At 43.5% G+C, this 14,363-nt stretch overlaps 1 protein-coding gene and 1 long non-coding RNA gene across 4 annotated transcripts in view; both read right to left on the minus strand.

Annotated features, from left to right (window-relative positions):
• Positions 1-14,363, minus strand: part of LOC132667419 (uncharacterized) — an 80,046-nt gene that overhangs the window by 11,988 nt on the left and 53,695 nt on the right. The gene's annotated exons all lie outside the window — the stretch shown is intronic.
• FAXC (failed axon connections homolog, metaxin like GST domain containing) overlaps positions 1-14,363 on the minus strand; it is a 71,436-nt gene that overhangs the window by 3,953 nt on the left and 53,120 nt on the right. For all 3 annotated transcript variants that reach the window (XM_060616239.3, XM_060616238.3, XM_060616241.3), the window contains one exon: positions 4,958-5,074. In XM_060616239.3, the coding sequence (XP_060472222.1) occupies positions 4,958-5,074 (117 nt within the window). The remainder of the gene's footprint in view (positions 1-4,957; positions 5,075-14,363) is intronic.

A 14,363-nucleotide genomic window follows, 5' to 3' on the forward strand; every position in this document is an offset into this window, starting at 1 on the left:
TAAATGTACCTGTTGGCCCAAAACTCCACTTTTAGTTCTCTATTCTACTAAAATAAAAGCACTAGTATATAAACATATATGTATACCAACCTCGACAGCATTATGTCAGTAAAAAAGAAAGAAAAGAAATATGGGAACAGCCTGAATGTCCATCAATAGGGACTGATTGAATAAATTATGGTGTATCAATTCTATATAATATTTTGCAGATGTTAAAAAGACATGATATTCTATTAAGTGAAAAAAGCAGGGCACCTGGGTGGCTCAGTCGGTTAAACACCTGACTTTGGCTCAGGTCATGATCTCGCAGTTCACGGGTTTGAGCCCTGCATCGGGCTCTATGCTGACAGCTCAAAGCCTGGAGCCTGCTTCAGATTCTGTGTGTCCCTCTCTCTCTACCCCTCCCGTGCTTGCATTCTCTCTCTCTCTCCCTCTCTCTCTCAAAAATAAATAAACATGAAAAAAGTTTTTGTTTTTTTTTTTTAAAAAAAGCAAGTTACAAAGTAATGTGTATAATGCAATTCTACTGTTTGGTTTAAAAGTACTAAAAACAGAGGTGTCTGGGTGGCTCGGTCAGTTAAGTGTCTGACTTCAGCTCAGGTCATGATCTCGAGGTTGGTGGGTTCAAGCCCCTCATTAGGCTCTGTGCTGACAGCTCAGAGCTTGGAGGCTGCTTTGGATCCTGTGTCTCCCTCTTTCTGCCCCTCCTCCACTCATGCTCTGTCTCTCTAAGATAAACATTTAAAAATATTTAATAAAAAAAAATTTTTAAGTTCAAAACAAACTTGAATGCTGTGATGAGGACACCACCTTCCCCCCATCTCCTTGAAGCTAAAGGATACAAATTTGTAGATCTCAAAATACAAATACCCACAAAAGTCATCTGAGCCATCCCCTTCCTGAGACCAGATCTCTTGCTGAACACGTCCAGACGGAGAACAGTAAGTGTGGGGGGGTGGGGATAGACTCAGATATTTCTCAAGGATATCCAGCATTTCTTCCACCTTTCAATTAATCAAATAAGAAGCAAAAAGTCACCCAACAGTAACAAATGACTGCTGGTAAAAGAGCTAATGAATAAAGTGTTTCTCAGCACAAGAAGGTTGTGGTTCTCACACATCCAGAAAAATAGCATCGTGCTATGGGCCTGCTACATGCTACAAGGCGGGCAGACAGGTTGCAGAACTCCTTCCCTTCTGGCACTTTTCCAGACTCTGTAGTGCTCCATGTCTGTTTCAAAGAGTGCCCAGATCCACATGCAATTCCCTAATAAGGACACTCTGAACAAAATGTCAAATGGGACTCTACATGAGGAATTTGCTGAGAGTAAAACTGAGATTCTTTACTGGAAAAATGGCAAAAATTTCAAAATAAATTATATACAATCTTAATTGGGGAACAAAATTCGAGGTACTTTCAGACGGTACTCATAAGAATATAAACTGCTACAGTCTTTCTAGAAAACAGTTTAGCCATACAGACCAAGGGCTTATACCTTTTAAGACAGAAGTTCCCCAACTACAAGTTTAGCTTAAGGAAATAACCAGAGATAAGCAAGAATATATATTTATACAATATTCACTTCGGAATATTGGTAAAAAAGTATGTGAAATAACCCATGAGACCAGAAAAAGATTAATCACATAAATTACAGTGTAGCCATAGGATACAGGATATTATGCAACTACTAAACATATTGTTTTAAGGTATATTGAATGACAAGAGAAATGAAGACACAGTTAATTAAAATTTATAAGTTTATAACTGTATCAATACCGTGATCCTGATTTTTAAAAATGTATACATACATGTACTTGATGAAAGATGAGGATACATACCACAATATTAACAGTTGTCTGTGGGTGACAGGGACACAAGTTTTTTTTTTTTTAACTTTTCTATTTTTTCTAGATTCTCTCCAGCAAGGAAATAATATTTCATATATCTACATCTATATATATGCAAACACATACTTATGTATATTTTGAGAACTGTTGAATATTCAAAGTCTGTCCTCCTACTCACCTAAATTAAGGCAAGTTTCTCCCTACTTTAGATGGCTCCAGAAGCAGCCTCTGTGGCTCCCTACTGTAATTAATATCTAGGACCAAAAGCTAATATTTATGCATATGTACACTCACACATTCACACATGTAGCAAGGCCAAAAGTGCCCTGGCTGTTCCAAAGCTAGGCAGAAAACTGCCTGATCTAAGCCATTCACGTTCCTGGATTTGAGCCAGTTCTAAATCATACAGGTTCTTAGTTGTTTCTGCTTCTCCTTCCTCTTGTTACTTCTTGGGAAAGTCTCCACCACAGAAAGAACAAAGGCAGAGAAAGAAGTTGAGACCAAAATATTAGTCTATTAGCAGCTCCAATCAGAAGATTTAGAAGGGCATGAAATCAATGACCAAAATGAGATTTAAAGACCCTCTGTGGACTTTTTTTTAATGTTTATTCATTTTTGAGAGAGACAGACACCGAGCATGAGCAGAGTAGGGGCAGAGAGAGAGGGAGACACAGAATTTGAAGCAGGCTCTAGGCTCTGAGCTGGCAGCACAGAGCCGGATGCAGGGCTCGAACCCACGAACTATGAGATCATGACCTGAGCTGAAGTTGAATGCTTAACCAGACTCCCAGGTGCCCCTAGAGACCCTCTGTGGGCTTCAATGACTCACGCTATACCAGTCCCCAGGGAGAATTGGAAGCTGCTACCTTGTTTAAGAATCAAAGTACATGAAACCGTGTGCCAAAGTCCCTCACAGACGATGGTGTCAGATTCCCCCAAATGTGTGGGTCTTGGGTGGGACTCAAAATCAATCCTCTAATCTTCCAATCCTCCAAAAAGGCTGGCCATTTCTTTAAAAATAACATTAAATGTTTCAAGTCCTTCCAGGAAGTAAAAGAGAAAAGGGCCAAGTCATAAATAATTTAACATAAAGATGCTTCATTCCTACAAGAAGGGATTCTATAGAATTTGAGAGTTCTACTGACAGTGAATACCTAAATGCTCTGACTAAATACCAGATGACCTCAGCCGCACGCACGCGCCTGGGTACAAATGTAAGTCTATGTGTACAAGTGTATGGGATATGTGTGTATAAAAGTATGTGAGCAGAGGTGGTGATGTGTGTACATAGGTGTGTAAGAGTGGTGTGCTAGGGAAATGGAGAGAGGGAGCAGGAAGTAATAGGAACAGAAAGTAGATATAAAACAAACCTCTAAATTAACTAAAGGGAACCAATATATTTTAGATGACCCTGGAAAATCTGATTAAAATAAAGGGAAACTATTTTAAATACTATAAGTATCGTAAGTTCCAACACATCACAAGACAAGGAATATCTCCATGCTGATCATTTAGGAAATTAAGTATCAGTCCATACTATTCCTACCCTCACTCAGCTGAAGTTCTGGAAAACCTTCAGTCAATGCTTCCTCCATTTCAACCACGTTTGGTAATGTATCTAAAGCCTCACCACCACCAATATGAGGATCTGGAGAATGACTCCTGCTGTCCATGCCCTGGTCTGGGCTTCTGGGCCTCACATGAATACACACACACACACACACACACACACACACACACACAGAACTTCAGCCTTCACCAACCTTCCTATCCACTCACCTATGACCACCACACATGAGTGTTTACCTGCCTTAGTTTCTTATATGATTCTGCCTTGCTTGGTTCCAACCATCCATCCACCCAACATTAAAAGCATTCTATATACGATTCACTGGTGATCTCATCTATACCCCCAACCTACTCAGTTGGGGTATAAATACCTTGGTCAACTCTGTCACACCCTTTCCCAAACCCAAATATCAGACTTTGATCCCCACATCCCCGGGCCCGAGGCACTTAAGCGGAGATGACTCCAAACAGCTCCCATCTACCAACACAGGGGAAGACTCTCCCAGATGGCCCAGCTGCCATGTGCATCCCCCCACTTCAGTCTGCACCGCCCTCCCAAGGAGGGACACCGCCCTCCCAAGGGCACTGTCCCCTCCCAAGGGACACATCAAGATCTGGTCCCTTGACATCAAACCACGTTGAGCTCACTTTCCCTGCTCCCTTGCTAACGTGAATTTTACTCCTGGCTTAACACCCCTACCTTCACCTCCACACATACATTCATCCTCTAGGCTGGTCCCATTCATCCTCACTTCCACCCCTCCAACTATAAGTTAACTCTGGTAGGCCTTACAGCCAAGATCACACAACAGAGACACAAGGCTGTGTTTCTCTGGCTAAAATGTACTACTACTAGGGCTGCGGCTACTACTAACTACTACTACTAATAATAATAACAATATTTTGCATAGAACCAAGCTTACAAAACATTGGTTAACATTGCCTCCATTTTTATTGCTTGAACTTACTAGCTCTACTGCTCTCAATGGATCATCTACAGACACCCACTGGAAGGGGAGAAAAGAATGTTTTGAAGTCAAATGACACAGAAACATATGTTCCTATACCTACATGCGAAATATGTAAGACCAGTTCAGACTCAAAAGGAGCCTCGAGATGGGCAGTGAGCCCCATCAGCCCCACCCCACCATGGTTACTGCAGCATTGGATATACCAGAAAGTGGTGAGCCACCACTGTCCAAAGGAAATTGAGGAAGACCAAGACAAGTGCATGAGGTGGAATGCAAGCCCGGTTTCAACAAGTGTTAAGTCCACTATGTAAGGAGCTGAAAGAAAAGCCCTGGTGTAAAACACGGTACAATTTGTGTCAACCTTGTTGATGGCAGGTAAGAAGCCCAGCGTCTCCTCAACACCTACATATCCTAAGCACAATAAACTGACCCTGGCCCTGGACACGACAGCCTGATGTCTCCATAAAGCACAGTCAAGCTTACAGGCAATGGCCTAGAATTCTCTGTTGTGTTACCCCTGCCTTCACCCCACAGCGACTCCCAAAACCTGAAGAGGTTTGTAGGGCTTGCCTTTGATCAGCCGCTCAGGTCTTGTCCCAGGTAAGGTCCACATTGCCTGTGCCAAGTGTCCAAAGACAGTGGCATCGAGAGTAGAAAGCTTGGGCCCCATGATGTACTTCTTATCACCTGCAACAGACAGAGCACAGAGGTCACTGGGCTGGCCCACACTGCCCTACACAGTCACCATGGCATTCAGCACACATGAATTATAGGTTCATTTAACTGCGTGTCAAAAGCTTTGCAGAGTCAAAATGCATGCACCCCCTTTCTCTTAAAAAAATTAGAAACAAAAGTAAAACAAATTAAATAATTTTATGATATGTCAACCCATACAATAGCAAAACAGGGAAGTAACTGGGAACATATCAAGAGAAGCAGATGAGGGAGGAGGTTCATGGGCAAAAGGGAGATCTGATCACCCCCAGCCCTCTGGAGCCACCTCCTTGTCTCAAACGCTAGTACTGAAAGCCTGAGATGCTTGAGAACACCTGGAAGTTTGCTTACATGGTCTCAAAAGTAACTCAAACCAAGAACACCAACCTCAGCACTTGCTTTTTTAGATTAATACATTTCCTCAGGAAAAACAAGAAGCCTAAAATAAGTTACTTAGGAAGTTTGGAGGCGAGGCTGTCCATGCTGCCCCACGGTCTCGGCAACGCTCTCGCCACTGAGCACCAGCCTCCCCAGGAAACACTACATAAACAGAAGCCATGAAGTTACAGGTCCAACCCTGGGATCAGGCTCACATACGATGGTGTTTCGCACTGCTGCTCCCATCTCTCCTTTTCCATCACTACTGAACTAGCTCAGTCCTCGCCACCTGGACTATCACACATGACCTGTTAAAATGGCCCCCGGACGTCTCCTCAGGTGCTGTGGCATAGAGAGGCAGCACAGGTGGTTTATATGCTGGCAACATCATTATTCAGTGTGGTAGGCTGATCAGTACTTAACCTCTCAATGCCTCAGTTTGCCCACCTGGAAAATGGGGATATTACCAGTGCCCATCCCTTAGGGGTATTGTGAGGCTGAACGGCATAATGCACCGTATCTATGTACCTCACACATTAGCTTCCACGACAGCAGCCCCTCTGTTTCTCCAGCCCGTTCCATATCCCACCTGAACTTAAGTCACCATGACAAGACTTTTCACCATGTCACTCCCTTTCACAAATACCTTCAATAGGCTGTAAAATGGATTATGAAATAAAGCCTGAACTCAGAATTCCAGGCTCAGGATGCTCTGCCTCCAACCCATGTTCCAGCTTTGTCTGTCACTCCTCCCTTATTCTAGCACACCTGGGGAACACCTGCCATTCCCAAGCAAGCTTCGTGCTTCCCAAGGCTACACTTTTGCCCATGCTGTGCCCACCCCTTTCCCTGCCCCCTACAACCTGTATGTGCCCTCCACTTCTCTCCATTTGGTAAATTCTATCCATCCTTCAAGGTCCAGCACCAGCCTCCTTTCAAAGCTTTCTCTATTCTTTCTGGTGGTAATGGGAGTTTTCAGTTCACACAGCTCTGTGTTCAAATCTCGCTATTACACACATGACCTTATAGGACTTTAAGGCCTTTTGCGCCTGTTGACTTCAATTTATGAACCACAAAATGGGAGGAATTGCTGGTTGTTTAGACGAATAAATGAGGTGACCTGAGGAGAGCACACAGAAGATAGTTCTTCAGGCGCTTGGGTGGCTCAGTCAGTTAAGCGTCTTTTTTTTTTTTTTTTTGAATGTTTATTTTGAGAGAGAGCACACATGTGCCAGCAGGAGAGGGGCAGACAAAGAGGGAGAGAGAGAGTCCCAAGCTGGCTTGTGCTGTCAGCGCAAAGCCTGAAGCAGGGCTCAATTTCATGAACCGTGAGATCATGACCCGAGCCAAATCAAGTTGGATGTTTAATCAACTGAGACACCCAGGCACCCCTAGCATCCTACTCTTGATTTTGGTTCAAGTCATGATCCGAAGTCATGAGATGGAGCCCCACATTGGGTTCTGTGCTGAGTGTGCAGCCTGCTTAAGATTCTGCTTCTGGGGTGCCTGGGTGGCTCAGTCGGTTGAGCGTCCGACTTCAGCTCAGGTCACAATCCCATGGTTTGTGAGTTCGAGCCCCATGTCAGGCTCTGTGCTGACAACTCAGAGCCTGGAGCCTGCTTTGGATTCTCTCTCTCTCTCTCTCTCTCTCTCTCTGCCCCTCCCCCACTAGTGCTCTGTCTCTCAAAAATAAATGAATGTAAAAAAAAATTTTTTTTAAAGATTCTCTCTCTCTCTCTCCTTCTGCCCCTCTCCCCCACTCACATGCTTGCTCTCTAAAAATAAAAAAATAAAAAACATTAAAAAAAAGAAGAAGATAGGGTCTTGCCTCTTCTCACCCTGCCTCTTGAGTAGCATTTTTTTTTCCATACTGTGCTCTGTGCTGGTGGGTTTTTATCTTTCCAACTATATGGTAAGTTCTTTGAAAGTAGGAAAAACTTCTTATTTTTATGAAACAAACTCAAATACAATGTTTACTACATGCCAGCATGGTTCTAGATGCTGTACTCTAAAAATATCCACCCACTTCACTGTTCTTGAGCAGCAAGCTGACAACACTAAGCATCCAATGACAGTAAACAAATTGGGAAGAGAAATGGCTGGAGGTGGGAATGTGACTTAACAGGCCAACATGGCACAAGTAAAGCTGGAGGCTAATGCAAGGCGCTACCGATATGTAAATGAATCCAATCAACACTCTGTACACCTGACACAATGTTTCATGTCAATTACATCTCAATTTTAAAAGGAAGTTAAAAACAACAACACAAAGACCAAGGAAAGCCCTACAATTTGCTGAACATGCCCAAATTGTCTTTTCTGGTGACTACGAGCAAGCTGTTCAGGCCAGAGCCCTCAGGGGTTTCCCACTGCCAACCAACATCTCCCTTATTTGGGTCTTACCCTGGGATCTAAAAGCCCACTACCTGTATGCTGGGAACACACGGAAAAAATACTGTCTGGGCAAAAATAACAAAGCAAACCTGGGTAAATCATTTGTTCTCAAGAGTGTCAGTTATTTCTTAAATGGCGCTCCCTGCTGGCTCCATGCCTTGGCATTAGTGCTGGCATGAGAGACGCAGGTTGGCCAAAGCACCCTGGCCCCAGAGCTCTCATGCCATTGTACAGGGGCAAGAGAGGTGTGCCAGCCAATGGTCCCTCCAGGATTGTGCCAGGGCTCAGCCCATTCAAGGCCCTGACATAAGAATACTTTTCTTCCTTCCAGAAAGAAGAAAAACAAGATAGAGGACAGCTACAGTAGCTTCCTGATCAAAAGAAAGAAAAGAAACTGTGGATCCCCTTAGTTTGATTAAAAAAGAGAGAGAAAGAGTCTAAGGGAAATGCCAGAATGAAGTCAGTAAACTGTGATGGCTGTTGTAGAATCCAAAGACTCTGGGGGCAAGAGGCAAAAATGCATATGGATAAACAAAAAAAATTAGGGGGGCACCTGGGTGGCTCAGTCAGTTAGGCATCCAAGTCTTTTTTTTTTTTTTTTTTTTTTTTAATTTTTTTTTCAACGTTTTTAATTTATTTTTGGGACAGAGAGAGACAGAGCATGAATGGGGGAGGGGCAGAGAGAGAGGGAGACACAGAATCGGAAACAGGCTCCAGGCTCCGAGCCATCAGCCCAGAGCCTGACGCGGGGCTCGAACTCACGGACCGCAAGATCGTGACCTGGCTGAAGTCGGACGCTTAACCGACTGCGCCACCCAGGCGCCCCCCAAGTCTTGATCTCAGCTCGTCATGATCTCATGGTTCATGAGTTCAAGCCCTGCATCAGGCTCTGTGGTGACAGTGTGGAGCCTGGAGCCTGGTTGGAATTGTCTCTCTCCTTCTCTCCGCCCCTCACCTGTTTGTGCTCTCTCTCTCTCTCTCTCAAAATAGATAAATAAACTTAAAAAAAAAAAAAAAAAACCCTTGGGAAACCTAAAAACAGAGCACATAGGACCTTGATAAAAACAAAAAATTAATTTAAAAAAATATAATCATTTGAGGGCGCCTGGGTGGCTCAGTTAAGCATCTGACTTCAGCTCAGGTCATGATCTCATGGTTTGTGTGTTCAAACCCTGCGTCAGGCTCTGTGCTGACAGCTCAGAGCCTGGAGCCTGCTTCTGATTCTGTGTCTCTGTCTCTCTCTGCCCCTCTCCTGTTTGTTCTCTGTCTCTCTCTCTCAAAAATAAACATTAAAAATTAAAAAGAATATATATATGTATATATAAAATCATTTGAATCCATACAACAAGTAGTACATATAGTATTCAGCCCAAATTTCCCATTTAGTGTCAGAGCATTAAAACTAAAAGTTCACAGAGTTAGTAATAGAACCAGACTAATAAGGCTGGCATCAGATCTTTTTTTTTTTTTTTTTAATGTTTATTCACTTTTGAGAGACAGAGAGAGAGAGAGCATGAGTGAGGGAGGAACAGAGAGAGAGGGAGACACAGAATCCAAAGCAGGCTCCAGGCTCTAAGCTGTCAGCACAGAGCCCAACACAGGGCCCAAACTCACTGACGGCGAGATCGTGACCCGAGCTGAAGTCAGACATCCAACTGACTGAGCCACCCAGGTGCCCCTGACATTCAGATCCTCTGATCTCTGGTCTCATACTCTTTGCTCCCTGCAACATGCCTCATATACACAGATCATAGTCTCAGGGATGTTCCTTCTGGAACAGAAGGAGGGTTGAGCTGTGATCATTTACAAAAAAAAAAGGCTTTAGTTAGGAATACAGAATATAGAAAAAACAAAAAAGGAAAGAAAAGTCTAGGGTTTTTTAAAGGTGCCTCCAAAAAAAATGGATGGAGTTTAGCATTTGTGGAAAATGCTGACTGACAGATACAACATTACAAGTGTATACACACACACGTTATAAATTTAGAGAATATTAAAATATACTCTGCTATTAAAAAGTCCTCAAGTACCAAATGGCAGGAAGCTTTTTAAAACCTTTTTATTTTGAGGGGCACCTGGGTGGCTCAATCGGTTAAGCATCCAACCTTGGCTCAGGTCATGATCTCGTGGTTTGTGAGTTCAAGCCCCATGTCGGGCTCCATACTAACAGTACGGAGCCTGCCTGGGATTCTCTCTCTCCTTCTCTCTGCCCCTCGCCCACTTGCTCTCTCTTTCTCTAAAAATAAATAAATAAACTTTTAAAAAAAATACTTAAACACCTTTTTATTTTGAAATGATTTTAGACTTACGGAAAAGTTACAAAAATAGAGTTCCTGTTTACCTCTTAATCAGCTTCTGCTTATATCAACATCTTATATAACCACAGCACATTTATCAAAACTAAGAAATTAACACGAATACAGTACTATTAACCGCACTATAGACTCCATTCAAATTTTATTAGTTTTCCAACTAACGTCACCTTGTGTTCCAGGAGCCAGTCTAGGATCCCGCACTACATTTAGGTGTCCTGTATCCTTAACTCCTCCAAACTGAAACTTCCTCACTCTCCTTGTCTTTTGTAACCTCAACATTTTTAAACAATACTAGTCAGTTATTTTGCACCATGTTCATCAATTTGAGTTTGTCTAAGGTTTTTTATGATTAGATTGGGTCATGCAGGGATGCCTGGGTGGCTCAGTCAGTTAAGCATCTGACTTAGTTTCCGTTCGGGTCATGATCTCACGGTTGATGGCTGCAAGCCCCATGTCAGCACAGAGACTGCTTGGGATTCTCTCTCTGCCTTTCTTTCTTCCTTTCTTTCTCTCTCTCTCACCATCTCTCTTAAAAATAAATAAACAAATTTTAAAAACCAGATTAGGTCATACATTTTTGGCAAGAATTCCATGGAAGTAATAATGTACCCTTCTGTGATAGGTAATTTTATGTGTCAACGTGACTAGGCCACGGAGTGCTAAATTATTTGGTCAAACATTATTTTGGACATTTTTGTGGGGGTGTTTTGGATGAGGTTAATATTTTTTTTTTATTTTTTTTAACGTTTTATTTTTTTTTTTATTTTTGAGACAGAGAGAGACAGAGCATGAACGGGGGAGGGTCAGAGAGAGGGAGACACAGAATCCGAAACAGGCTCCAGGCTCTGAGCTGTCAGCACAGAGCACGACGCGGGGCTCTAACTCACGGACCGCGAGATCATGACCTGAGCCGAAGTCGGCCGCTTAACCGACTGAGCCACCCAGGCGCCCCTGGATGAGGTTAATATTTAAGTGGAGACTGAGTATAGCAAATTACCTTCTCAAATATGGGTGGGCCTCATCCAATCAGTGGAAGAATAAACAAAACTTCTGACTCTCCCCAGAGTAAGAGAGAATTCCTTCTGCCTGACTGCCTTCAAATGGGGATGTGGGCTTTTTTCCTGACTTTGGACTCAAATTGAAACATTGGCTTATCCTGGGTCTTGAGCCTGCTGACGTTTGGATTGGAACCACTCCAACAGCAATCCCGGGTCTCTAGCTTGCCGACTCACCCAGCTTATCTTGTGACATCAGCCTCTATAACTGCATGAGCCAATGCCTTATACTAAAACTTTATACTAAATACACATATACCAAATATATTTATTTATTTACATACAGCTTATTGGTCTGTTTCTCTGAAGAGCCCCCGACTAATATGCCTTCTCTGGGCATCATGATAGAGGGTCCATAATGTCTGTGTGTCTTATCATTGGTAAGATTAACCTTGATTATGTCGTAAAGATGGTACCTGTGAGATTTCTTCACTGTAGTGCTACTATTTTTCCTTTTGCAATTAAGAATCTTGGGAGAGCTATTTTGAAACTATATAAATAGCATGTTTCTCTGCAAACTTTGGCCCACTGATTTCAGCATTACTACTATGACGTTTGCCTCATCAGGATTTTCTGTTTCTCTCACTCCTTCTAACCTGTATTGATTAGTATTTTCCTATTCCCTACATCCCCCATCTACTAATGTATTCAATTATTTATTTATGTAAGTATGTATTCATCAATACTTATCTTATTCTATGGCTTATAATCCAGTACTTTCATTATATATTTTATTGCTCAAATTGCTCTAGTTGTGGCCTTTTGGACGTTGGCAGGAAGTAATTTTAAGAGGGAAATTGAATTTAGATGTGACTCTGCTTAGAGACAAAGAGGCCAAGCTAAGGTCTCAAGACTTCAGCACTCCCAGCTTTCACCAAGCAGTTCCAGATCTCGCAGCCAGACATTGCAAAAACAAAACACTAAGGGCATTTTTGAAGGGTACTAAAGGAACAGGCTTGGGGGATGAGGCAACTCGAGTTTTATTTTCAATAAGTAAACTACCCCCACCAGCTTCTGTAGGGAGGGACAGAAGCAGCTAAGAGATATCTGAGCACCCACAACTCCCTGCCAGCCTCCAGACTGGGAGCGTGGACCAGAACCACTGGTGAGGGCAAATGAAGGCTGAACATATCAGAAACCCTGGGAGGTGAGGGATATCAGACTCCCTAAGGGATACTCCACCAGAGGCCAGTCTCCAAGCACCTGGAACACCTCTCCCTTGCAGAGCGCTCCTGACTATAAGGGTGAGCCCCCGTCACAAAAGAGTGTGAAGTATATCCAGCAAATGACGGCAGGGTGACTTCAGGTGCTCAGGGTGATTTCACAGAACTCCATGCCCTGATCTTCCAGTGGTCTTCTTGAGAGACCAGTGAAGAAATGCAAGTACAGGGACCAAACAGCCAGAGGGGAGGAGCCATGGAGAAGAAAAGCCCACAGCAGGGGCAAAAGGAATTGGCTCCACTGAGGGCTAGGGAATGCTAGCTGGTCCTGGGTGTTTCTAGAATCTGATCTTACCTTTCTTGACTGGTTTGGGCAGCTCCTCTCCATGACAAATGCCATGAGGCAGATGCAGTAACCATTGGGGCACCCAAGGATGACCAGAAGTTGAGTGGGGGTGCTAAGTTAAGAATAACAAAAATGTTCTGGGACCCTAGAGGATACTTGCTCTCTGTACCTCAGACTTGAGCTGTGATTGGACTTTATCAAGATCACTGGTCAAAATCTTGTGGTCCCATTAATATAAGGCTGCTTATCCTGACGTCCAAGCCTGACCTCTGGCTCTTTCCACAGTATCTTCCACTTCTCCTGTCATAGACAGCAACACAGGGCTGACCAGGAGACACCAGAACACAACAAAGATGAGAGTATATGGAAGAAGACTGAGCATGTTGGCCAGGTCCCTCACACCCATTAGGACGGACTGAGATGATGGGTAGAAATGAGGGGGAAGGGTGAATATGGAGAACCAAGCCACAGAGTTGTCCAGGGAGAACTAAACCAACATGGAGTCTGAGAAGAATGGTCAGAATCCAAGCCTGAAGATTCAGACCAAACTGAGAGAACAAGCTGTAGAGCTGAAGCAAGCAAGGTTTGGTGAGCAGGGGAATCAAGGGAAGAGGAGAAAAGCAGAGAACTTTCTAAGTGGGTCTTAAAAGTCTCACTTAGAGGTAGGACCACATAATGGCGCAACTAAGAAAGAACTCCGGGTCCTAGGCTGCTGCCTGGCTCTCAGCCTCCACCTTGGGGAGAACAGGTGAGAGCTGACAGCTGCTAACTTTCCTGAGTCCCCGGCTGGGCACACCAAGGTCTAGCTAGTATGCATGCTCTACTTCAGTCAAACATGCTAAGTGTTCATCCTATTCCCCCAGCCTCAAACAACTTCTTATCTGACCTAAGTCTTCCCATCAGACTCAGATCAGGTCCTCCCTCTTCTACTCGGTGAAGACCACCCTCACTGTCGTGGTCCCACAGAGTACCTCTCATTTCCCACTCTTTTGCTAAATCCCAGAGGTATAATGGCTTAGAGCAAGGCTACTCAAAGAATAATCTGAGACCATGAGCATCACAAATTCTCACATCCCATCTACTGAATTAGAATGTCTGGGAGTGAAACTAGAAAAATCTGTGTTTCAATAAGCTTTCAGGTCAGTCAAAATCACCTGGAGGGCCTGCAGAGCTTGGGCCACACTTTGAATGACACTGTTCTAGGTGATTCTTATGCTAGAGTTTGAGAAGTATTGGTTTGGACGAGATCAGTGATCTTCAATTCAAGGACACATCATAATCACCTGGAGGCCTTTTAAAAAACACTGATTGATGCCCTTACCCCCACACCAGGAGTTTCTGATTCAGTAGGTATGGAGTGGGACTCAAGAATCTGCATTTCTAACAGATCTCAGGTAATGCTGATGTTGCTGGTCCAGGGACCACACTTTGAGAACCACTGATCTAGCTCTCTCATCAGGTAATTCACACATGCCATCTCATAGTCTTATTTACGTGCATGTCCTGTCTCCTCACGTAGTTTTTAAGCTGTTTGAGGACATATAACCCTCTGGTTTACTTTTCTGTCCAACAGGTACCTATCACAATAGAAACTGTCAATTAGATGATAATAGCTGT

Source organism: Panthera onca, chromosome B2 (genome assembly GCF_046562875.1).
Source record: "Panthera onca isolate mPanOnc1 chromosome B2, mPanOnc1 haplotype 2, whole genome shotgun sequence".
Classification (NCBI taxonomy): domain Eukaryota; kingdom Metazoa; phylum Chordata; class Mammalia; order Carnivora; family Felidae; genus Panthera; species Panthera onca.